Raw genomic sequence first — 24834 nt, 5'->3', positions numbered from 1 at the left:
CTGTCTTTAGCATCCTGAAATGGCCCATGAACAGCTTTTAAAGCCAATATTCTCAAAGAAAACATAAAAAAACATGTTGAAATGTTCAGAGAATTAGGTAGTGATAGTATTTCGAAAACCATTAGAGAAGAAAAAAAATCTGAAAAGATAATCGTATAATCTGGTCCCTAAAAATGAGGTTACAAAGGTGCGACTGTGGATTCTGGAGCAGGAGATATAAAATGTGTATCATATTCTGGCACCTCTGCACAAGGATTTAATAATAAAACTAAGTGAAATTAAATACTAAACACCTCATTAAATAAGAAAGAATAAATGTGTTTGTGGGGTCAAAAAAAGCCTGCTGCTGAGCCAAATGGTCTTATGACTAGCAGACCCAAAGGAATAGCTTCTGGTAGTTTCTCTTCGGTGCAGCAACGGAAGAAGCGGTCCTTAGGAGAAATCAGGGCATCTAAAAGAAAGGTTTTGTCTTTTTCTTTTATGGTGTGGGCTGCCTGCTTTGTGGCACGGAGGGATAAATCTGTTGCTTGGAGGAGTATAGACCGCATTGGTGAGAACCTCAACTTTGACAAGCTCTTTTCACAGGTCAGCCTGGTACACCTGAAAAAACAGCGATTGTGTGCACCGTCTTGTCGTACGGTCATGTTGGCCTTCCCTAATAGAGCCGAAGCGGCCTGCATCACTGGGAGTGCAGGCTTTCTCTATGCAGCCAATCTCTTGCAAGTGTCTCTTCAACCCTAGGCACTGCTGCATACAGTACCTGTGTTCATCTAGGCCCACAATGGTTAGCTGAATAGTTAACAGTGCTCAAGGAGAACAAACTGGCTGAATAAGATTTGTTTTACAACCTCGACAACTCCGTGTGGAGGTCTGGAAAAAATGGGAGATGCTTGCATAAAGGTGGAAGGTGGCGGTGGACAATGCTAACCTTTTCATCAGGTTAATCTAAGCTAATCTCTGCAGAAGTATGTGTATGTGCTCTTCAAGCACCATAGAATGTGCTGGCAATGCTGCTTCTTGCTCCTCTTTAAACACTGTATCGTCATCCTGGTCGTGAGAAATCGCAAAGTGAACTCCTGGAGGCAAAGCAGAGGCATTAGATTTAGCTGAAAGGATGAAAGATATAGATTCACACATCTCTTGTTTGACTTGCGCTAACTCGACACGTGACCTAAATGACTGAAGTTGGCACACTGCTTCGACAGACGTGGGACTCGAGCCACACTGCAAAGGAGCTTGGCAGGAAATACAGCAAAACAAGCAGCTTAGCAACAGCACACAAAGTTGCCTTCAACAGAATGGACACCACTGATTGTTCGTCTTCATCAATAACCCACCACATTAAGCTTCTAAGAGTCCGATAAAGACAATAATAATTCGGCGTTCAGATCAGGAGAAATCACGAAGCGAGTTGAAGTGGGGATATCCGAGTTGGGAGAGGAGACAAGAGTAAGGGGATCACCCGTCTCTTGTTCTGCCTCTGCTAACTCGACCTGCGAGACCCAAGCCATGAGATACAGGTACTTCGCTGGAGAAAATAGCCATGAGGTACAATTGGTGCTCTCAAGTTATATCAGAAAGATAGTATTCACAAGTTGAATGCAAATAAGCATAATCACAAAGTCGAAATTACTAGTGGGAAATTCTGAATTTTCTTTTAGCTCCAAGTTTCTGAATTGGGGGCATATCTCTCAGAAAACATGCGGAAATCAATGAATGCAATGTATATAGTTGATGATAAATTTGTTTACCAAATTAAATGTCATCTCAGGAGCTAATTTCATTCGTTATGAGTTTGGTACATGCAGCAAATTATTGCAATACAGGCATTTGCCAGCTTTGTACAGTTGTTATATGTAACAATAAAGTTTACAGTGGCTTTATAAACCAAAACACATGGTCTCTTTTTTCCGCCTCTGCTAGCTCGACCTGCGAGACCCAAGCCATGAGATACAGGTACTTCGCTGGAGAAAATAGCCATGAGGTACAATTGGTGCTCTCAAGTTATATCAGAAAGATAGTATTCACAAGTTGAATGCAAATAAGCATAATCACAAAGTCGAAATTACTAGTGGGAAATTCTGAATTTTCTTTTAGCTCCAAGTTTCTGAATTGGGGGCATATCTCTCAGAAAACATGCGGAAATCAATGAATGCAATGTATATAGTTGATGATAAATTTGTTTACCAAATTAAATGTCATCTCAGGAGCTAATTTCATTCGTTATGAGTTTGGTACATGCAGCAAATTATTGCAATACAGGCATTTGCCAGCTTTGTACAGTTGTTATATGTAACAATAAAGTTTACAGTGGCTTTATAAACCAAAACACATCTAATGTGCATTCGTTGTTCTTTCATTTTTTCAAAGTAATGTAAAAATCCTTGTTGTATTTTTTTTGCTCTAACTCCATCTCACTCCAGTGAAAGTGACATGAAAACACCTGGTGTTGTAATTACGACTTCTCAACTAGTAAATACGACATCCCAGGAAGACCCGAACACACAGAAAGCCAAATCAGGATTGAAAGGAATCTCTTGTCAAGTCAAGACACTTGGAATTGCCTTCTTTAATTCTGAACTAATTCTTTGGAAACCTCCATTATGTATCAGTATTAAAAAAAAGTTATGAAATTATTCTTTTTTTTTTTCATCGATGATGCAACTACAGTTCACAAGAAGAAGGAAAGCCAAAAAACAAAAGGGAGACAAGAATCAAGAAGCATACAGTAGAGACATTATTCAACCGAGGACCATTAAAGCTCAGGATCTTCTGCATTCATCTTCTCTGAGCATCGCACAAACCAGGTTATCCACATTCTCCCTCCACTGATTTTTTTTTTTTTTTAGAGATATTCACTGAGCTGGAAAAATGAGGCTGCTGCTATACACAGTGCTAATAACTTCCTGAAGAGGAAGAATGTGTCCCTGAGTGTCCCGGGGAGCAGACGAATCACTCGAGATGTCTAGAACGTCGGCAATATGAGTGATCTTTGGAGCCCACTTGGTATTGCCAGGAGGAGCAGGGTTATTCAGGAAAAAAAAAGGAAAAAAAAAAACAAAAAAACAAAAACAGGAGGCATGTTTACATCGAGTATTGGAGTGAGATGAGGGTCGATAAGACTGGCATGGAAGAAATGTCAGCAAATAACATTTGAAATGAATGAGACAGGTTAAATGCTGACAGCAAATGGAAGTCTTTTGTGTTGGAAATCGCTTCGTTCAACACTTTTGCGCCTCTTGTCCCTTTGTGTTCTTTTCTACCTTTAAGGCTTTCTAATAATCTCTTTCATTGAACCTGTGTATACTCCACTATTGAGTAGTCTGCTCTCTATTCACATCTCTCGTCTTATCTTATTTTCAATCAATCTCAATTTTTTTTCCTTTACTTTCCCAGACTGATCAATAATACATAAGGAGAATTACTCTAGGAATTAGCCATAATACATATAGAAACTGATAATGAATCCACCATTTATAATGTATTTTCCATGGGTAATATATTAAACTGACAGAACTGGTTAGAACATGTCACGCAACCCCATAAGAGGCTTAAAGTGCCAGTTCTTCAGTGATATATATTTGCTAATGTTTTGACCTCCTGACTAACTGCGACTGAGATGTTTGTGCAGGATTAGCTCTGATCCTGTGTGATCCAGATTGAGCCTGATTGACTGTGCAACCTTTTAACCACTGCCTCTTATATGTCTCAGCGTACGCACGACTGAGGAGTCGACGGCTGAGAAGTAAACATTTTTTTATGTTTATGTTTTATATGAAGTCGCATTAAATGCCTGACATCGTGTCAGCTGGTCTTGGTAATTTATTTAAATAAAAGCCTAACATTTCTTCTAAATATGTACGATTGAAGCACCAGTGGTGCTACCAGTGTAACTGACATTAAGATTTTTATAAATTTCAGAAGAAAGTTCTTTGTGTTAATCAGTGACTACTTATTAAATTACTGATTTCTTTAAATTGTGATCAGTAACTGAAGCACCAGCTGTATCAGTATCAGTATCAGTATCAGTAGTAGTACCAGTAGTAGTAGTAGACATTGTAGAAGCAGTTGTAATATTTGGTGGGCATGTACCAGCCTAGTGATTAAGATGTTGGGCTACCAATCGGAAGGTTGTGAGTTTGATCCCAGGTTCACCAAGCTGCTACTGTTGGGCCCCTGAGCAAGGCCCTTAACCCTCAATTGCTCAGCTGTATAAAAAAATAAAACAGGATGATGTAATTCGCTCTGGATAAGAGCATCTGCCAAATTCTGCCAATTCCGAATCCCAGGTCCACCAGGACAAGGCCCTAAACCTTCAATTGCATATTTTTATAAAAAAAAAAAAATGAGATAAATGTAAGACAATCTTAATAAGGCTGTCTACTAAATGCTGTAGAAACAACAAAAGTAGTATTTTAATTAACAGAAGTACTGTAGCAAAAGCAATAGTAGTAATAATAATAGTAACAGCATCAGTAGTAATAGTATTTGTGTTTGTAGGGGACCAACAGGACAAGTAGTGGCATCTGGAGTAGTAGCAGAAGTAAATAGAAGCCTTTTATTACTGTCACATATACATAATCCTGTTCGAAAGATTTCATTTAAGATATTTAAATAAGGGGGCACGGTGGCTTAGTGGTTAGTACGTTCGCCTCACACCTCCAGGGTTGGGGGTTCGATTCCCGCCTCCGCCTTGTGTGTGTGGAGTTTGCATGTTCTCCCCGTGCCTCGGGGGTTTCCTCCGGGTACTCTGGTTTCCTCCCCCGGTCCAAAGACATGCATGGTAGGTTGATTGGCATCTCTGGAAAATTGTCCGTAGTGTGTGATTGCGTGAGTGAATGAGAGTGTGTGTGTGCCCTGCGATGGGTTGGCACTCCGTCCAGGGTGTATCCTGCCTTGATGCCCGATGATGCCTGAGATAGGCACAGGCTCCCCGTGACCCGAGGTAGTTCAGATAAGCGGTAGAAAATGAATGGATATTTAAATAACGGAGGTAACATCAGCATTAATAAGAACCTTTCAGATATTTTACATATTGCATGCTTGCTATGGTTGTATGCCATAAAAAAGGGAATGAATATATTATACCTAAAAATACACTGTCCAGTCGGTGATGGCATGGCGTAGATTTAACAGACCCAGTGCATGGTTTATTAGACAAAATCATAACAAAATATGACTTAATTTAATCTAACATAATAGAAACCAAAATAAAAACACTTAGAAACCACATGACATAACTAAGTCAACTTAGTTACTTAATTTTACTAACTAAAGTTACTTAAAACATGGCAATAAAACATAAATACGACAGCACACAATGGCAAACATTGCACACGTTGTGAACAATGGCCACGTTCACACTGCAAGTCTTAATGCTCAATTCGGATATTTTGCTTAGATCTGATTTTTTTGTTTGGCTGTTCACATTACCTTTTAAAATGTGGCCTATATCAGATACCAGTGTGAACTGTTTGCTGTTTCGAACTGACCCGCATGCGAAAACGAACAATAACAATGACGTCACACGCAGCACGCCGTTGCGCTAAAGTTGGCGAGGTTATGGAGGAAGTATTGTAAGGATTTTCGCTTTTCTTTCTAAATGTTTGTGTAATCGCAGCACAGTGTTTTGAAAATTTTCGGATGTCGAGGGCAACTTTTGATTATTTGATCCATTCTGTAGGCGTAGTCACGTTTGTGTGCGTACTCGCCGGCGCATAATTGTAACGAATGTCGATGTAGATTGACGTAAAAGTCGCATCAAATCCGCCTTGGTTGTTCACACTGCAGCCACATTGGAAAAAATCAGATTTGGGTCTGACCCAGGACCACATATGGAAGTGGACTGAATCTGATTTGAAAAAATCAGACCTGGGCTAGATTTGAGTGTTCACACTACTCCTGAAGAAGTCTGACCTGGTCACTTGACCCCAAAAAAATCAGATTTGGGCCACTTTTACCTGCAGTGTGAACGTGGCCAATGATTCGACATATGAGGAAGGATGTAAATAACCGACTAAATTATGAGTAATGGGAAACAGGTGAACTCATTCAAGACATAATCACATGATGACACAACAATACACCTGCCAACGCCCCCTAGTGCTCCGGCAGGGCATAGTCCCAGTCTGACTTACATAATGAAAATTGAAATTATTTTATATTTCTATTCATTAACATTTTTATCAGTATTTACTGCATGCAAATTAAAATTAACCCATCTGTGTATTGCCATCTAAGAAACTTCTTGGGTGCAGCCAGAATTTAAAAGCTTCTCCTTTCGTGTGTTGAGAGATGTGAAAAGAAAACTCCAATTACATCAAAGTCTGTAGACTTCAGAACTTTCTATAATCTTAATATCACAGTGTGAAAGGTTTTCCCTGGCTGCAACACACATGCCTAGAAACTCCTGAAATGAAAGTATTTTCTGATCTTTTGCTTCATATTTATTTTTTTTGATCCATCACAACTGTCTGGATATATTGCAAAATGAAACTTTGGATGTGAAGCTGCTCTAATATATTTGAGGGCATGATGCATAACACTTTATTCACTTCATAACCCAGACAAACAGTGAGACAATTTCAAAGATCTAATCTATTCTCTTCAATACAATTACTTTAGAACGAAATATTTGATATGGTCTGTTAAGAACAAAATGGCACATAAAACCCAGTAAAGTTGGATATAGATTATAAGTGTCTATATATTTCTTTGGGAGAAAAATAAACCTGACTCTGATGGAAATCCTTCGTTCAAACTTTGAAGACAATGAATTAGAAATTTGCAATTAAACTAATCAGTAACTCTCATTCAAGCCAACCAACTTTAATACGCACCACTTATTAACAAAGCTTCATGAATGTGTTATCAATTGCAAATATGCAATGAAGAGCTCCAAACGTCTTCCAAAATCACTTTGTTTCCAGCCTTTTTTTGTCAAAATTACGTCTATTTTTGTCATTGTTTGCAGGCGTGTGTTCTGTTTTGATGATTTTGCTATTAGCACGATTTTTCACATACATTCAAATACAAGCTCAAATTTGGCAGTGCTCCTTCCTAACTTGACATGATATGAGAATGTAATAATTAAAAGCAAGATCATGAAGAAAAGAAGCAAATTCAAGGGCATTCGAAAATTAAACATTGTCTTCTGCACAATAGAACAAACTTTGCTAAGTGGCTAAGCTCTGAGGCTTTTTTTCCTTCTCTTCTCAAGCGTCATCATTTTAGAACAGTACAAATTCCCAGAGTGAGTGAATCCAAATCAACTCACAAAAAGACTCAAAAAACAAACAAAAAAGATGTTTAAAATAATGTATGCATATTTTATGATTGAACATAATAGTAAAATACTCAATTCAATTAATTTCAATTTATTCAACAATTAAAATTGTCTCAAAGCAGCTTTACAGAAGTATAAAAACATAAGTTAAAGTTAAGTTACTATATATCTCTAACATCTAGCCCTATCGCTAATGAGCAAGCCGGAGGCGACGGGGGCAATGAAAAACTCCCTGAGAAGATATGAGGAAGAAACCTTGAGAAGAATCAGACTCAGAAGGGAACCTCACTTGGGTGACACTGGAAAGTCTCACTCACTCTCACTCATTTTCTACCACTTATCCGAACTACCTCGGGTCACGGGGAGCCTTGTGCCTATCTCAGGCGTCATCGGGCATCAAGGCAGGATACACCCTGGACGGAGTGCCAACCCATCGCAGGGCACACACACTCTCATTCACTCACGCAATCACACACTATGGACAATTTTCCAGAGATGCCAATCAACCTACCATGCATGTCTTTGGACCGGGGGAGGAAACCGGAGTACCCGGAGGAAACCCCCGAGGCACGGGGAGAACATGCAAACTCCACACACACAAGGCAGAGGCGGGAATCGAACCCCCAACCCTGGAGGTGTGAGGCGAACGTGCTAACCACTAAGCCATCGTGCCCCCTGACACTGGAAAGTAAATGATGTAAATGTAAATAATGTCCTTTCTACAACAGTTTATAGTTGTGCACCACAGACCCAACACTAATTTCGTCCTGCCAACGTCTTCAAATTATTGCTGATAAAGTCCAGACCATGCAGCTAACTGACACAGCATTTGTTCAAAGAAGCAAAAATCAATTTTCTGACAGTCTAACTTTTGTAAAACAGCTTAAATTCATGTGTTCAGAAATAAAGACATTATTGGAATACTTTTCTATTTTTTTTTTTATTATTACATTGAATTGGTCTCTTGGAGTTTTCTTAGTTCCAGTGAATGACAGTTTTGGGCTTTGCATCCTGTGCCAAGCATAAACAGTATTAAGCTTCAAACTTCTGCTTCTCTCAACAAAAGCAGCTACAAAAAAACTTGGAATAAACTCAGAAACAATTATCCATAGTGACAAATAGGAAGGATTAATTATTACAGGATGAGATGGTGAACCAAAATAATAGCATATGGCAAGACGTCTGTTAGAAATATCTCCTAGCGTTCGTATAATGTGATTCAGAGCAAAATGAGTGTTTTGGGCATGTGGTAGCCTAGTGTTTAAGGTGTTGGGCTACAAATCAAAAGGTTGTGGGTTTGATTCCCAAGTCCACCAGTTTGCCACTGCTGGGCCCCTGAGCAAGGCCCTTAACCATCAATTGCTCAGTTGTATAAAAATGAGATTATGTAAGTCGCTCTCCATAAGTAAATGTAAATGCTGTAAATGTAATGTTTTGTTTTCTTTACCATTTAACATGTTTACGGTTTTATTCTAATCATTTCCTGTAATTGGTGTATTTTCTGAGTGTGTTCACCTGTTAGGGCAGATGTAGGGACAGTTTTACTGATAAAGAAAGTTTAGGGTTTCAAGCCTCAGCTTCACCAAGCTGCCACTTTTGGGTCCTTGAGTGAGGCCCTTAACACTTTCTTATCCAGGGTGCTGTACCTTGGCTGACTATGTGCTCTGATGCTTCCTATTAAACTGGGATATGCAAAGGAATAATTTTACTGTTTCTTGTCTCTTAGTTTCTGCTACTTCCTGGTTTTGTCTACTTCGGTTATTTATTTGATTTACAGATTATAGATTGCCATAAGTTGACCCTGTCTGCCTGTGAATTGGACCTCCTACTCTGATTACTGGGCTGCTTTTAATAACTCTAATGCTGCATTTACTGTAGGCTTTTGAGTTCTGCCTCTCACTATAAATATCAACTCTGAGAAACCTTACTACATCAAGTTAATTATAAACATCAACATGTAATAAGATTTTACTGACATTACATTAACGACTTGAAGGAATAAGCCTACGGATAAACGAAAGGCATGGCTGATACATGGACGCAATCTGTCACCAACCTAATTAAGTGTATGTTGCATATACAAAAATAACAAATCTAATATTGCAGATACGGTTTATATTCAAATCTTAACAAAGGTCATTGCATTGTATCAACTAAGACATCAGCGATTGGATTATATTTTTACCTTTCGTAAAATTCTTCTGTCTTGCACAGAGTTTCTATATAATAAAAGCACAACTTCAATCATTGGCATTGTCTGCACAGACCCGAGACTCATCTGCTCTTAATCACACGCTCCATCACTTTATTAGTCAGCGTCATGATATGTACAGTGAGATCGCTCAAGCCAGAGAGTTCTCTCACTCTACTCTCTAAATAGCATTATTATCGCCTGAGCATCAGAACATGATAGACTGGCTGGGAGTCAATCCAAAAATGTTACCCTTGGGCCAAGGCCAGAGTTTCTCACCCTTAAAAGAAGTCCAAAGTGAAACATAGTGTTTTCACTTCAATTCATGCTCAGGGATAAGCATCGTCATCTCCCAAGGCGCCCTCTAGTTCTAGCGTCTTAAACATGCACCGCACATCTTAAGGGAAACAAGACTCACCAGGGAGACCTGAATTTTACAAAGGCAGCCTTTGAAAATCATGCAACTCATGCAAATATAGTTTGACTAGTCAATAGTAAAAAAAAAAAAAAATGAAAGAGAGCAGCATGGGTGTGTGCATGCGTGTGTGTGTGGGGGGGGGGGGGGGGGGGATTTGCATCAATGGATTTTCAACACAAATGACAAATCATTTTGTTCTCGGAATGGCAACAAGTAATATTGGAATGGTACATAATCCTGGAGAGAGAACAAAGGCTTAAGGGCTAGAAGTTCCTCTGATCTGATGTCTACATGTGTGATTTGTTCAACACAGACACACAAAGAACAGAGGCATCGAAACAGTGAGCGCCGCAAATAGGCTTTAATAGGTTTAGAGACGTTCCTAAGAGAGTGAGGGACACACTGTATTGTAATGTATGAATACAGCAATGACTTACTCTATTGTAAAGAAATCAATTCATCTGGTTGACAAAACGTAAATTTTTGTGAACGTTTAATCCCTAAAATAAACAAGGAGAAATAATTAACATTTTATAATTTTCATACATTTACATTTACGATATTTGGCAGATGCCCTTATCCAGAGCGACATACACAAGTGCTCTCTGTTGATAAATACATTACCACTGGTTCACTAGGATACAGAATTTGGATACCATCAACCTAAAACTCAGTTCAACATTAAACAAACGGGAAAAGGTGCTATTTTAAGTGTTTTAGAAAGAGGTAGCCAGTGACTCAACTGTTTGGGCATCTAGGGGAAGTTCATTCCACCACCTCGGTGCCATTACAGAAAAGAGTCTTGATGTATACCTACCTCTTACCCTGAGAGATGGATGGACCAGTCAAGCAGTGCTGGTAGATCTGATGGAGCGAGAAGCAGTGTGAGGAGCAACAAGACCTTTGAGGCAAGAGGCAGCTGGTCCGTTTTTGGCTTTTTAGACAAGCACATTATTTTCATAACGTGCATAATTTGTGAGTTATAAGAAGAAAATCATTTTTTGTGACACTTACAGTAGACTGGGTCTAATTTTAAAATGATTGCGAAAGTGAGTTGGCTAAAAAAATGGGAAGCTTTTTGTTCTCCTGCTTATAGAAATTCTATGACGGTGTCGTCCACCCACTGGTCGATTCGATACGGACTCACCATTTACAGTAAAGTTAATGATACTGGTTATTACAATAAAGTCACAGCAGTAGCTCTAGGTCATTTGTTACACTGTAATCTTACAGAACTGCAAATATTTTCCTAGAACACATTCAGATCACATTATGCTGATTTGCATAATACAATATTACTGCAGAAAATACAGAACTTCTTTACAATGAGTCTTCGGAAGAACTTTTTTTTTTGCAGTTTACCTTTGGCAATAAACAATAAGCTTTATGACATTTTTGTCTTTCTTACCAACTGAACTCATATAGAATGATAACAGCTTATAAAATAGGCTAAATGCAGAAAGAAGGTTAGCGTACAGGTTTTTGCTAGCTGACAGACTAGGATTAAGCTATTATAATGACACACAGTCATGGTTGCCAGGTTTGAAGAATGGTGTAGAGTGATGTTTAACCGGTAAGCGGTCAGAGGCTAAGGTGTTTGTATAGACAACTGTTTTATTCAATGAATTTGATTTTTTTTTTTTTTTGTATGAGGCAGAAGAACATTTGCAGAGTTAGCAACTTCACACTCTTCACAATCTATTTTGTAAAACATTGCCTGCCAAAAAATAAAAAATAAAATCATTTTCACAAAATGTTGCCTGTCAAAATATCATTTTGATGAAAACCAACACTTACAAGATGTCAATCACTAGGGAACTGATTTTATGTGGGCTATTTGTGCCTCAGGGTCGCTGTGCTTTAAAAAGAAAAGCTCAAGTGCCCAATGACATCTGGTTGTGTATTTAGATGGAAGAGGTGCAAAGCAATAGCTTGATGATAAAACAATAAGGTTTGTGAAGAGTAAGCAAAAAAAGCATTATATCATGAGGTGATATTGATTGCCTAGTAAGAATGATATGGGCCAAACCTGAAGTCAACTAGACAACTGTATTTGTAATTGCTTTCTGTTAGCCATTTTCACCAGTACAGCCGTACAATGAAAATAGACTGATGGGACATTTTCAATCAATATAAACAAATGAATTATTTTATTAATGCAAGTCTAAAAGTGTAAAATTAGTCATGACTCTGTGGGCTATCAGTGGGAGATGAAAGCCCAAAGAGATGAAAGTTTTGGGGTTTTTTTTTGTTTTTTTTTTATATAGTTTTTTTTTTTATAGTTTTTATATAGTTTACACTTTTTATTTATCTATCTCCTTTTGGTTTTGGTTTATTTTTATCCTAAACTGCATTCCTTTTTTTTTTTTTGCTTATATACCGGACAGTTGCATAAAGCATTTGACTGCATGTCGTACGCTATATGTATGTGTATGTGACAAATAAAATTTGATTTGATTTGATTTTTGATTTGAGATGTTTTTCCCTTTGTTGGGATGATGTTACACATAATTTGAATGGGTAAAGATAACAGCTTCAAGTTTTAGATGTTTATGAACAAGCACTTGGGACTTCTCAGAGAGCAGAAATGGGTTTGACATCACTATTTACTTTGAAGATAGAAACTTATATGTGAAAGTGGATGGGTGGGTGGGGGGTGCTTTTCTATGAATATATTGACTACTTAAATACTTACAAAACAAAGCCATTCATATGAATGTAGACAAAGAGTGTCTACATTCATATGAGCCATAATGCACTACTTCTGAGTGTGACATAAAGACATTTAATGCTAAACCTGGACACAAACAAACAGGCACAAATCCCATGTTGTGCCCTCTGGAAAAAAAAATAAAAAATAGAAAAATGAGTTAATGACCTACTATCCTACAAGTACCTGTCATGTTTTCCCTAAATAGTGAACAGTATGCTAGTTGTGGTTTAGTATGCTAAACATAAAAGCATACTTAAAGATATTACCCCAAATTTCTCTTTGTGTAATCATGAGACATGACTCTCACTGATAAGCTGTAAGAATCTAGGTTCAGGTCCAGAAAGAAATCAGCCCCAGTCTCACAGTTTCATAGCATTCGATGTACATTTCCTACACATACAGGTACTCGTGCTCATGACAGAAACGTAAGAATTGGTAACACTGTTACGGTACATGTGCAAGCATACTGTATGTGCAAAATTTATTTTCCTATAGCTAGCATAATATCTTCATAAACTAACCTCCATAATCGTTTCCCATTATAATCCATTCGTGTTCCCTGTGTAAATCACTCATGAACTTAGGTCTAATCCAGACAAAGCAGCTAATCTTGGCAACATATTCTCCCAGTTCCAACGTCAGGTAGATCATTATAATATTCTGAAGAAAAAAAGAAAAGAGTGCAATGAATTGTCACAATGCTGGCACTGAAGCTACTGTTCCACACAGATGATGATTTTAGATAGTAAAGTAAAGTAATGACGAGACAGCCTTGTAACTAAGCACATGAAAACACATGAGATTATAACATTACAGTCCAGGAGTGAAAATGTAATAAAGGGAGTCATCTAGAAAAGATCTACATGATGCAAACATGTTCTGAAGTAAGCACATGATGGACTTGCCCATTTCTATGCTGTGGTCTGCCAAGCATTAAATGAAAAAAAAAACGCTGTGGATTTATAACCCCAGCATAACTACACACACATACATACACACACCCACACACACATAAACAAACATTATATTTATATGCAATAGCTGTATATGCTCACTAATTGGACAGAGCCCAGATGTATTTTAATTACATCAGTCCGGACAATAAGAAAAATTAAATCTATTTTCTATTCTTTGAAACACACACCATGTCTGTAATTAGGGGTATTGCGGTATTTATCTTTCACTGCAGTGAGTAGTTAAAGCCATTCGGCATACAGACATGTTTGTGTATTCACTCATGCTAGTTATTTTGTTAAGACACTTAAAACTAGACATGGGCTTGACGAAGACACAGCGTCCCTCTCTGGAGATGGGCGGAACTACAGATGTGGGTAGATGCAGATACAGTATGCATACACTTAGGACAAAATTCGAGACAAGAATTAAATGCAAATTAGTATGTTGGCAGAAAAATACCAAACGATTCTTTAAATTAATAACTTTCTTGCTATTTTCTTGATATGAAAGCATTTCTCATAGCTTAATGAGAATAATACGACCCAACCCATTGCCTCTATAACTTAACAGTAACTCTAAGCACATGTATTAAATTTCTGTAAAAAAAATCATTAGCAAATAAATAGTAAAATAAATTTTATTTTCTGTAACACAATCAAGAACTTATTTCAAGACATAATATTATACATTCATTGCCTTGTTCACCGTGGATGTTTAGACCAAATTAAAAAAAAAAAACTTTTTAAAAATTATAGTTTTAATTATTAGTAATTTTAATGTACAGCATAGCATTATTTGTTCAGCAACTTGTACTGTTGAAAGATATTTTTTATTAAAAAATAAAATTATTTTTTAATAAAATTTATTTATGTATGTATGTAATTATTTATTTATTTATTTATTTATTTATTTATTTATTTATTGCTACCATTTTCCTAGGTTCCACATCACTGTGGGCAAACTTGCGTTTAGCGACAGTGTGTTAATTTCCAGGTATGCTAGCCCTCTCATAGTAGCAAGCGTGTCATTAAGTCTTAGCACACAGCTTGGAGGATATGTCTGTTGCAACATCCTTTGCAGCTATAAAACATGATGGGTTTTGGGTTGGATCAGCTTAGTCTAACAGTCCTGGTTTTATTGCATGGCTCAGTTTATTAACTTGACTCTGGAATTTTTGATGCCAGAAAATCCAGAGTTGCTCAACATTATAAAGTCATGTCAATCTCAGAAATCAGAAATGACTCGGATAACATTAGGAGGTCTGCATATTCAGATGTGTAGAACTCCAACTCCAAGATCATTTCATTCATCCTGAGAAAAATCGAACTTTCCAACTGGGTCTTGCTATTTGGACACGTCAGTGCAGTGAGATCATTAAATAAAAAAGAGCTCCATCTCTTCAGATGTTGCTTTCATTCTTAACCCAATTATGCACATAATGGGCCATATTCAGAGCTTACAAATTAAGCTCAGTATTAACTCAAGAAAAGTTACATTTATATTTCGAATTGATTCATGCAGTGGCTTAAAAGTTCATTATCTGGAGGCCCATTCAGTTTAGTAAATTATCTGTATTCAAGTATTCAAATAAAGATCTAATAGGAGTCTATTATATATAGTATACTAACACATTGCCAATATACTGCTACACATATAGCCTGAGTTATTATCAATTTAATTATTGCAAATTTGATTTAATTTAACCGTATGGTTTCTACCCTGGAGAATTTGTTTCACAAGAATTCCAATGTCTCCAAATAAGATGATTTTTTTCTCTGATATCCACAATAAAAGAAAGAAAGAAAGAAAACCCTTCCAATAGACAGGCTCTAATTCAATCATTCTAATTCTAATCATTAATCTAATTCATTAAAAGTGCTATTTTATTCTTTAACAGCCCAAAGGTTCAAGATCAAACATGTACATATCTGGACACCGGCTCTGTCTTTGTCAAACTCAGTGTGCAACTGTACAGGTAATATGCAGCTCTGTAACTATAGCTGAACTCCATCCAGTTCCATCTGTGTTAACGCCTCATGATGTATACCTACTGTAAACCAAGTCTGAATACTGCCTATAGTGTCTATTTTGGAGAACGGTAGCCTGACATACAGCCTGTTCTTTCTAGGGCCACCTGTAAACAATTTTGATGAATCCATTTCAAACTGCATGGTACAGAAACACTTGGCGATGGAAACACAGAGTAAAAGACTGAATTGGAGCCAGATGTAGCCTGGCTTGGCACCATACTGCCATAAACTAACCTTATGCTCGTGCAAGATACTTAAGGCTTTTTCAATGGCAAAATATAAAACTCTTAGCAATGACGTTACATGCCAGATTGGACTGAGTAAATATTTGCACAGATAACGGCAGTCAAAAGAATCGGCGTGTGCCTCGCGTCTCTGCCTTTTAAAATGAGTTACTTCTTGCCTACTGGATCTCACAGAAAGAAAGGTAGAAGCTGGATATAAGCCTCTGATGCAATATGAGAAAAGTTATAAGGTAGAAGATATGCACAAATTATCCTGACAAATGTAACCCTGCTCAAATGGTTCTAGTTTAGAAAGGTGCCAATTTGACATTCTACACAAGTATTGATTCAGACAAACCTGACAGCCTAAAATGCATGTTCCACATTTTTTTGCACAAGTTCACTTTTTTTAAATGGCGACATTATATTCCAAGCACAGCATGACCAGCAAGAAAGATAAGCTTGTACTTATGAGACTTTTCATAAATATATCAGAAGCAGCTGTCAAAGCATTGCCTTAAGCAATGTCAAAAAGCTACCCTTTGGTCTAAATGTCAACACATTTTAGCATGATTAGTCACAACATCCCTTCAATGGCAGTCATTGATTGCCAGAGCCAGCCAATGTTCCAAGGTCTTCAACAGATGTCCTCAAATTTCAGCTACACTGTTTAATGACAATGCTTGATTTTGATTTTCAACAACCCCACAAACATTTTAAAGATATGGGAGATATATCTGGAGAGGATGTGAGTCGATGGAAAGTCCTGTCAGTTGACAATAACAAACAAACATACAAACAAAGAGTTTGAGCTAAAAAAAAAATAAAAATACTGCCAGAGGCACATTAGGGAATCTCTTGATCCTTGGTGACCTGTGGTTGGAGCTGAATCCATTATGGAGGAGGCAACTATCATAAGGGTATATTTGTTTCATCATAGAATGAAAGTGATCATTCCTCTGAGTGTGTTATGCAATGCAGTATGAGCAGAAGTTCATAGGATATGTCAGGGATGACATGACCTAGAGGAAGGATGTGATTGCCTTGACCCTCACTAGTTGGTTGCTGTTGTTAGAAAATATAGATCTGCCTGGTGGGTGGAAACGTGGTGGGCTAGTGACCAAACTGGGGGGAATGAGGGAAAATTAATCACAGATTGATTTGCTGACTATTCCCTCTTAAGAGGATCTGAACCTGCCTGGCACCCACAACATAACAGTGCCACCTTTAATTTGTCAACAGCAGTTACTTAAATTTTTCATTTCACTTCCGAGTTGCTTTTAAGGGAAATCCAGAACACTTTGTGCAGTTGTACAGAGTCTTAAAATTTGCATTTGCACAGCATCAAAAAAAAGTTGTTTGGAAATGCTCAAAAAGTACAGTATATCTTAAATGTAAAAATATCCAAGCATCTTAATTGGTCTAAGGTTGCATGACTGGGCAGATCCTTCAATTACAAACATGATCTTTCTTCTCTCTAAATGAATATTGGTTTAAGATGTGTTTAGGGCTGTTGAAAATCAAAGCAATCAATTAATTAAAGGGGTGGTAAAACAGGCTTGATTGTGTTTGTGGGGTGCACTGTAACATGTGTTCATGCTTCGTTTTTTTAAAAATTGCATTATTTTTCATATATTTTACCTTTATTCTACACTGCTCTGTCTCTCCTTGTAAAATGGTCTGATGGTTTCCGGGTTCTATGAAACCAGTGCCTCAAAAATAGCAATGGGCTTAGATTGGTTAGCTGTGGCCCAGTGTGTTGTGATTCGCTAACCGCCTAGTGCACGTTTTTCAGAAACGTCACGCCCCTTACCTTTACCAGTAGTCTTATTTAATATTCCCAGAGGAGGGGTTTATGTAAATATCGGGCTTAGTGACGTCAGCAACCCTGGAGGAATGTCGTGTAGTCCTTACCGGCCGTTTGCTGTAGTCCTTAGAAATGGATTTCTTTAAAAGCAAATATCTCCCTTTGCTTAAAACTTTGAACGTTGTAACTTTGAAGATGTTGTTTATGCTCAAACAGGAACATTACACACTAGCTAAAGATAGAAAAGTGAAATCGTGTTTTACCACCTCTTTAATTAAACGGTTTAATCCACGGTGTCCTCAAAATCTTGCAGGTCTATGTCAGCTAGACATATAACAGGATTAACTTAAATAATTGAATCCTTATTGTTATTATTAAATGCCATCTGTCTCTGCCATTTCATTTGTGAGTTATGTTGGTTGGTTTAGGAGTTGACGGGTTATGCCCAGAGGTCGACTGGGTTCAGCAGAGGGAGCCAGATCCTACACTACTGTCTGTAAGTCCTTAGTCTGTAATATTTCCTCACATGAGAGAGTCAGAGAACAAACAAGACAGCAAGTCTTTTTCTTTAAACTTCACTTAAAGAACAATACCATTACAGTAAGACCTTCAGAGCTGCCACTATAGAATATAAATCAGTGAAAATTATTCATGAATCTTATTATCCAAGATAATTCTGAAACATGCACATATGCTTGCACAAGCCAGGTGTTGATTTCCAACAGACTCAACACAAAGATTTGCTACTGAACTTCTACTTAATATTGTACGTTGGTGAAACATAATGTTTAATTTTCCCAAGAGGAACACCTTTGGTGAACAGTTCTAAGGGAAGTCGTCAGACAAAATGAATCCTAAAGATACTTTAAAAGGCCAAGGTTACCAGGTCCTAGACCCAAGCTTCCTCAGAAGTGTAGTTGGTATCAGGGCACCTTAAGCCAAAGGTCAGTGTTAAATTTTGTAAATTGAAGTCATATGTTTCAGGCACTTGGGTAAAAATAAGAGCAGTTCTTATCATCAGATCACAACTTGGAGAACTCCCACGTCTTACAGATTTCTACCTTGTGCCAAGTGATATTGCAGATGCGCCATCTTCATGTCCTCATTCAAGGACACTGCTGCAAGAACCCTTGCCTCTGCAACCCAAAGATGTGCTGTTGAACACCAGTGGTGAGAGAATCCATCAAGTTGAAGAATGTGGCCTTCTGAGTAATGTTCACGGAGTGCTCTACTGATTAAAGTCAGAGGTATGGAAGTGCCTGGGGCAGAACCATGTCCCAGGATGAGATTATATCTCTAAATGAATGAATGAATCTGTTTGGAAGGGTATGTCAAGGTGTTTCACTGAGGTATTTAATAAGTTTGAATGTAATTATATTTTTTCTAATCCTCATACAGGAAATGTTTACTGTATATATTCTGAGAATCAAGGAAACAAAAGCCTGCAAACTAATAAAGGATTAATTAAATATGTACAATTCATTCCTTGGATTTGAACCTGTATTCTGAAAGTAGAAATTCTGCCTACCAAACCTTGAGCAGCAAAACCGTCATTACTATTACAAGCACATGTCTGTCAGATATCTCTGGGTAGGGTGAGCTCACTCCATTCACCCCTTTAAAAACCACTGCATGTGGGCACATACACATACACAAACACACTCTCACAGCCTAGAGCAGAGCTGTACATGGCTGGAATCATGAAGAGTACCACACCAAGTCAAGCCAGCAAATAAAATGAAGCCAGCAAGCAGAGGACACTCAAACTTCTCATGCTTCACCTTCCCATGCTTTTTATCAGCCATCTGCTGCCTTCTGGGCTCGACACGCATGATCAAAAATCAATGTGTAATCATTCTCAGTCTAATTCACATACGAGTGGGTGCAAATTAGCCCCATGCAACTGGATACTGGAATAAAAGAAAGAAATAAAGAGACAATTGTAGTCATTTTTCTCAGGTTTTAAACTCCGGTGTGAGAAAGAGACAATGGCAAGCATTACCACAACTTTTTTTTTTTATCCACCCTATGCACACTTACCTGGCTTCAATGCACTGTTATTTACACTGCAATTGTTTGATGCAGATATCCTTAACCTCAGATTTGGCAACAAAACAAGCCAGCGTCCCTCCCTTCCACCTGTTCAATCACCTTGCAGAATAAACACTCTCCAGAACCCTGAGATGTCCTGGAATTAATTCCCCATAATTGACCCCTGCATCTGTTCCATCCTTTCATCATTTCTGATTCCCACTCATCCTATTGCAGAGAGCCGGTTAAGACTCTATAGGGCTGCCATTACCAGCACTAAGCATGATAATGTAGCTAATTGGCACAAACCGGGAACCTGCAGAGTGAGAGAATGTTACAATATGGACACCTGAGTGTTTGTGTTTGTGCCTGTTTTCTCAGATCAGATGCTTCACATGGAAATCATTTCAGACAGTCGCACACTAAACGTGTCAAATTGCTTGTATTTGAGCATTTTTTTTTTTGACAATCATGCGTATGATATCTAAGTGTAAGTAAAATGGCTTTGTATATAAACCAAGATGTCTGTCAGGAAAACAAATTTGCTCTGCTTTTTTTTTCTCGCTATTTTCCCTAATCACTGGATTCATCACCATTCAGTGTGTTTTTCCTGTCTCTTGTGGTTACATACTCCCTCTCACTGTGACCACGCACTTTCTGTATTTTTGTCTACTGCTGTTCCATATATCTTGCTACCAGATTTGGCTCCCAACTGTTAAATGCCAGAGTTAATGCTCCTGAGGTGCCAGTTTATTAGGTATGCCAATGTATAAGTATATATTAATTAATTAAATAGAAGCTCACTGTGCGAGTTACACAGAAGGGTGCAAGAATTACAAGTAGCAAGTGAATATAAAGAGAAAAAAATACTCAAAAGACATTTGGATGTATTTCAATGTTAAACAATCTCCCATCAGTCTTAATATCGACACCAAACCTTCTTGTTACCGCCATATTTGGTACATGACAAACCACTAATTCCATCAACAACATTATCATTCTGTAAACTTACTGGATCATTAACTACATTTGCATAAAGTGTTAATTGATATCACACCATCATTTATTCTGTAACGAGACAATGTAATGCTTTTTGTTGAATGCTAAGTTAAGAATTATGAGCAGCTGTGAGGATACGTAGCTAACATATTAAATAAACATAGTGTATTTGGTGCTTTTCTGAGACATTGCCAAAATATTGACTCTAGCAAAACTTGTGTGTCTTTAGAGAAGCCGAAACAATGATGCTAACATTGTTCATCAGGCAAACAACAGGCAAACAAAGCCTGTCTTTGCTAACCATGTGAGTTCACAAAATAACAAGCGAACTGCACTTCGAAGCTAACTCGCTAGTTTTGTTATTAAATAAAATTTAGGTAATAAAGTCAGTACTACTAACAAAGTGAACAAAGATAATTAAGACCTCAGGGCTTTTGCATGAGTTGTGCTAACAGAGACTGGAATATCACTGCAATATGTTTGTGCTTTGAATGCATTTTATAGTTTCTTATTGTTTCACCTGTAAATATTCTATAAATGTTAGTCCACAGGGAGGAACTGAAGATTAGGATTAGTTATCAAATGGTAATTAACTCTGCTAGTCAGATTATAAGGTTTAAGAAAAAATAGTCTCATATTGAACCCATGACAACACATTATTATTATTATTATTATTATTATTATTATTATTATTATTATTATTATTATTATTATTATTATTATTATGGCTATTATTATTATTATTATTATTATTATTATTATTATTATTATTATTATTATTATTATTATTATTATTATTATTATTATTCACAATTAGTTCTACATTATCATGGAGGCTTGTTTGCATGAATTAGTTTGTATTAGGGCATATAAAGCTTGGGGAAACTCCCCTCCCAATCCCACTATCACCAGACCTTCCATATTACATTCAGGCAACAAACCACAGTCCAGAAAAACCGCAGAATTAAGAAAAGGTAAATAGTCCTGGCATTTCTGTGCTTCACATTCATCAAGTTTCCTATCATCTTTTTCCTCTGGTGTGTAAATGGACCTCGAGATGTATGTGGAGGCCCTGGGAGGAGTCGTTCACTGCAGGCTCAACGAGCAACAACTCACACAACAATGTGGAGAATATGAATATACATTTTAATTTCCTTTGCTCGAGGGTGCGTCTATAATGCTGTTGCACACATCTGAGAGATTACAGACTGGGCTGTGTATGATAAAACAAGAGGCTTAAAATAATTCTCCTCTTCTTAGGAAAGAATGTGTTTCAGTCATCTAGTTTTTAGATGATTAACTTAGTTGTACCAGGTTACTGCTCATGGACCTGATCATTTATTAGACTGGTGTGACTAAGGAATAGATAATAAGAAAAGAAAAATGTCTGTCACTATTTTTTTGTCTGCTGATTGTCTAGATAGATAGATAGATAGATAGATAGATAGATAGATAGATAGATAGATAGATAGATAGATAGATAGATAGATAGATAGACAGACAAAAATATAGATAGATAGATAGATAGATAGATAGATAGATAGATAGATAGATAGATATAAATATAGATGGATAGACAGACAGACAGACAGATAGATAGATAGATAGATAGATAGATAGATAGATAGATAGACAAAAATATAGATAGATAGATAGATAGATAGATAGATAGATAGATAGATAGATAGATAGATAGATAGACAGACAGACAGACGGGCAGAAATATTCATAGACAGACAGACAGACAGACAGACAGACAGACAGATAGATAGATAGATAGATAGATAGATAGATAGATAGATAGATAGATAGGCAGACAGACAGACAGACAGACAGACAGACAGACAGATAGATAGATAGATAGATAGATAGATAGATAGATAGATAGATAGATAGATAGATAGATAGATAGATAGACAGAGAGGCAGGCAGAAATATTCATAGACAGACAGACAGACAGACAGACAGACAGACAGATAGATAGATAGATAGATAGATAGATAGATAGATAGATAGATAGATAGATAGATAGATAGATGGATAGACAGACAGACAGACAGACAGATAGATAGATAGATAGATAGATAGATAGATAGATAGATAGATAGATAGATAGATAGATAGATAGACAAAAATATAGATAGATAGATAGATAGATAGATAGATAGATAGATAGATAGATAGATAGATAGATAGATAGACAGACAGACAGACAGACAGACGGGCAGAAATATTCATAGACAGACAGACAGACAGACAGACAGATAGATAGATAGATAGATAGATAGATAGATAGATAGATAGATAGATAGACAGACAGACAGACAGACAGACAGAGACAGACAGACAGACAGATAGATAGATAGATAGATAGATAGATAGATAGATAGATAGATAGATAGATAGACAGAGAGGCAGGCAGAAATATTCATAGACAGACAGACAGACAGACAGACAGACAGACAGACAGATAGATAGATAGATAGATAGATAGATAGATAGATAGATAGATAGATAGATAGATAGTCTTATGTCTTTTAGATGTTTATCATGTTGATCGGTAGAATAGTGTAACACTGTTTTCTGATTCTTCCCACATCACTGAGTGTGCAAGGGCACCAGGAGAACACTCTGGGAGAAACAGTGAGAGGTGAGTGAATTTAACACAGAGAGGAATTGCTCTATTTTCCTTTGAAGTGCATGAGTGGTGCCTGAAGAGCATGCAATCCCCAAACCTTCTCTCCAACCTGACTATCTAATGAGGCTTTGTTAACATACTTATCTCCGACGCATACAGTACACTGCACACACAGTCTCGATTATGCAGCTGTACTACGGCACCTAATTAAACCTTTATCTAGGGTTTGATAATGTCTTCCATGCTTTGTGAGGGGAGATGAAATTATTCCTAGAAAGTGAACTACTCTAATCTCCACTACTAAGTCAACTAGTGAAGCGCATTCCTCCTCAATTATTCACTGCTCAATCCCTGCGGTTTAAATCTCATGAAGTAGAACACTGAAGGCGCATTAGCATTCTAATAGATCTTTTTTCTCTCTTACCTTCTTCCCAGCCCTGAGAACTTCCTCTTGCCATGTCCATGACCCCATGGTCCTCTGCCCAGACATCCTCAGCTGATGTTAGACTCCATGCAAATTCTGCATGGTAGCTTTCAGTCTTTCCTAGGCATGATTTTCCCTTTGAGGAACACTCTAAACCTGACAGAACAAAAAAAAGAGAAAGAAAGAAAGAAACATTCATCATGGCGACAAGTCACGGAAATAGTAAACGAGAGATGGAAGGTAAAATCACAAAATTAGTTGAAATCCATTATTTATCACCCATAGACAATGTCAGAGCTACAGAATATTTCATCTCTATTTCATATTATAGCCGGAATCCACTGCAGCACAAAATGTAATAATAAACAGTCCTCTTGTGGGACTTCATCACACTGCTGTTCTTTTGGTGAGGCGACTAATTGCAAAGGACAAAAGGACGTTGATCCAGAATGAAGCAGACCAGCAGGACCGCACAGATATCTTTTTTAAAGTGTTTTTCCGAACTTTCTGTTAAATAAAGTGTGCAACTGAACCCCAAGGGTGAGTTTTGTGTTTACTACACTGCGATACCCAACACCCAGAATTTAATAGAGACCCACCAGCCCCTGTCCCTCCACTTAAGATCTGACACAAAACACACTGTTTTAATAACTATTACAATATTTTAAGTAATAACTTTTTAACCCAGTGTTTATTCAGTGCTTGATACTAATTAGTGAGAATGATTTGATTTATTTTCTAAAACAGCATTTCTGACAATAATACCTCATGCAGTATATTTTTTATATTAATATTAATACAATTTAATACAAATAATACAACATGTTTTTAACATGTGCTCAGTTTTATGACAGGGTTATGCTGGATCTGTGCTAGACTACATTACAGATCAACCCCTGCATGAATGGTGCAGTGGAAAGTGGAAGCTCAGTGATGAACATGCTGGACTACTGATTGGAAGGTTTTGAGTTCAAATCCCAAGACCACCAAACTTCTACTGATGAGCCCATAGGCCTTGCTCTACTGCGTGACCTTTGACCCCGAAGGGCCAATCAGTGCCCTCAGTTGATAAGGATAAGGGTTTCAGCTCAATGCCATAAATGTCACATGATCTTAT

At 37.4% G+C, this 24834-nt stretch overlaps 1 protein-coding gene across 1 annotated transcript in view; it reads right to left on the bottom strand.

The window, feature by feature from the left end:
• The window catches only part of alk (ALK receptor tyrosine kinase), a 442935-nt gene that overhangs the window by 189551 nt on the left and 228550 nt on the right, over positions 1-24834 (bottom strand). The window contains exon 4 of the mRNA XM_060879161.1: positions 23718-23873. Coding sequence (XP_060735144.1) covers positions 23718-23873 — 156 coding nt within the window. The remainder of the gene's footprint in view (positions 1-23717; positions 23874-24834) is intronic.

The sequence above is a fragment of the Tachysurus vachellii genome, chromosome 10 (assembly GCF_030014155.1).
Source record: "Tachysurus vachellii isolate PV-2020 chromosome 10, HZAU_Pvac_v1, whole genome shotgun sequence".
Lineage (NCBI taxonomy): Eukaryota > Metazoa > Chordata > Actinopteri > Siluriformes > Bagridae > Tachysurus > Tachysurus vachellii.
Note: the sequence above shows the minus strand (reverse complement) of the source record. Positions and strands in the feature narration are given on the sequence as shown.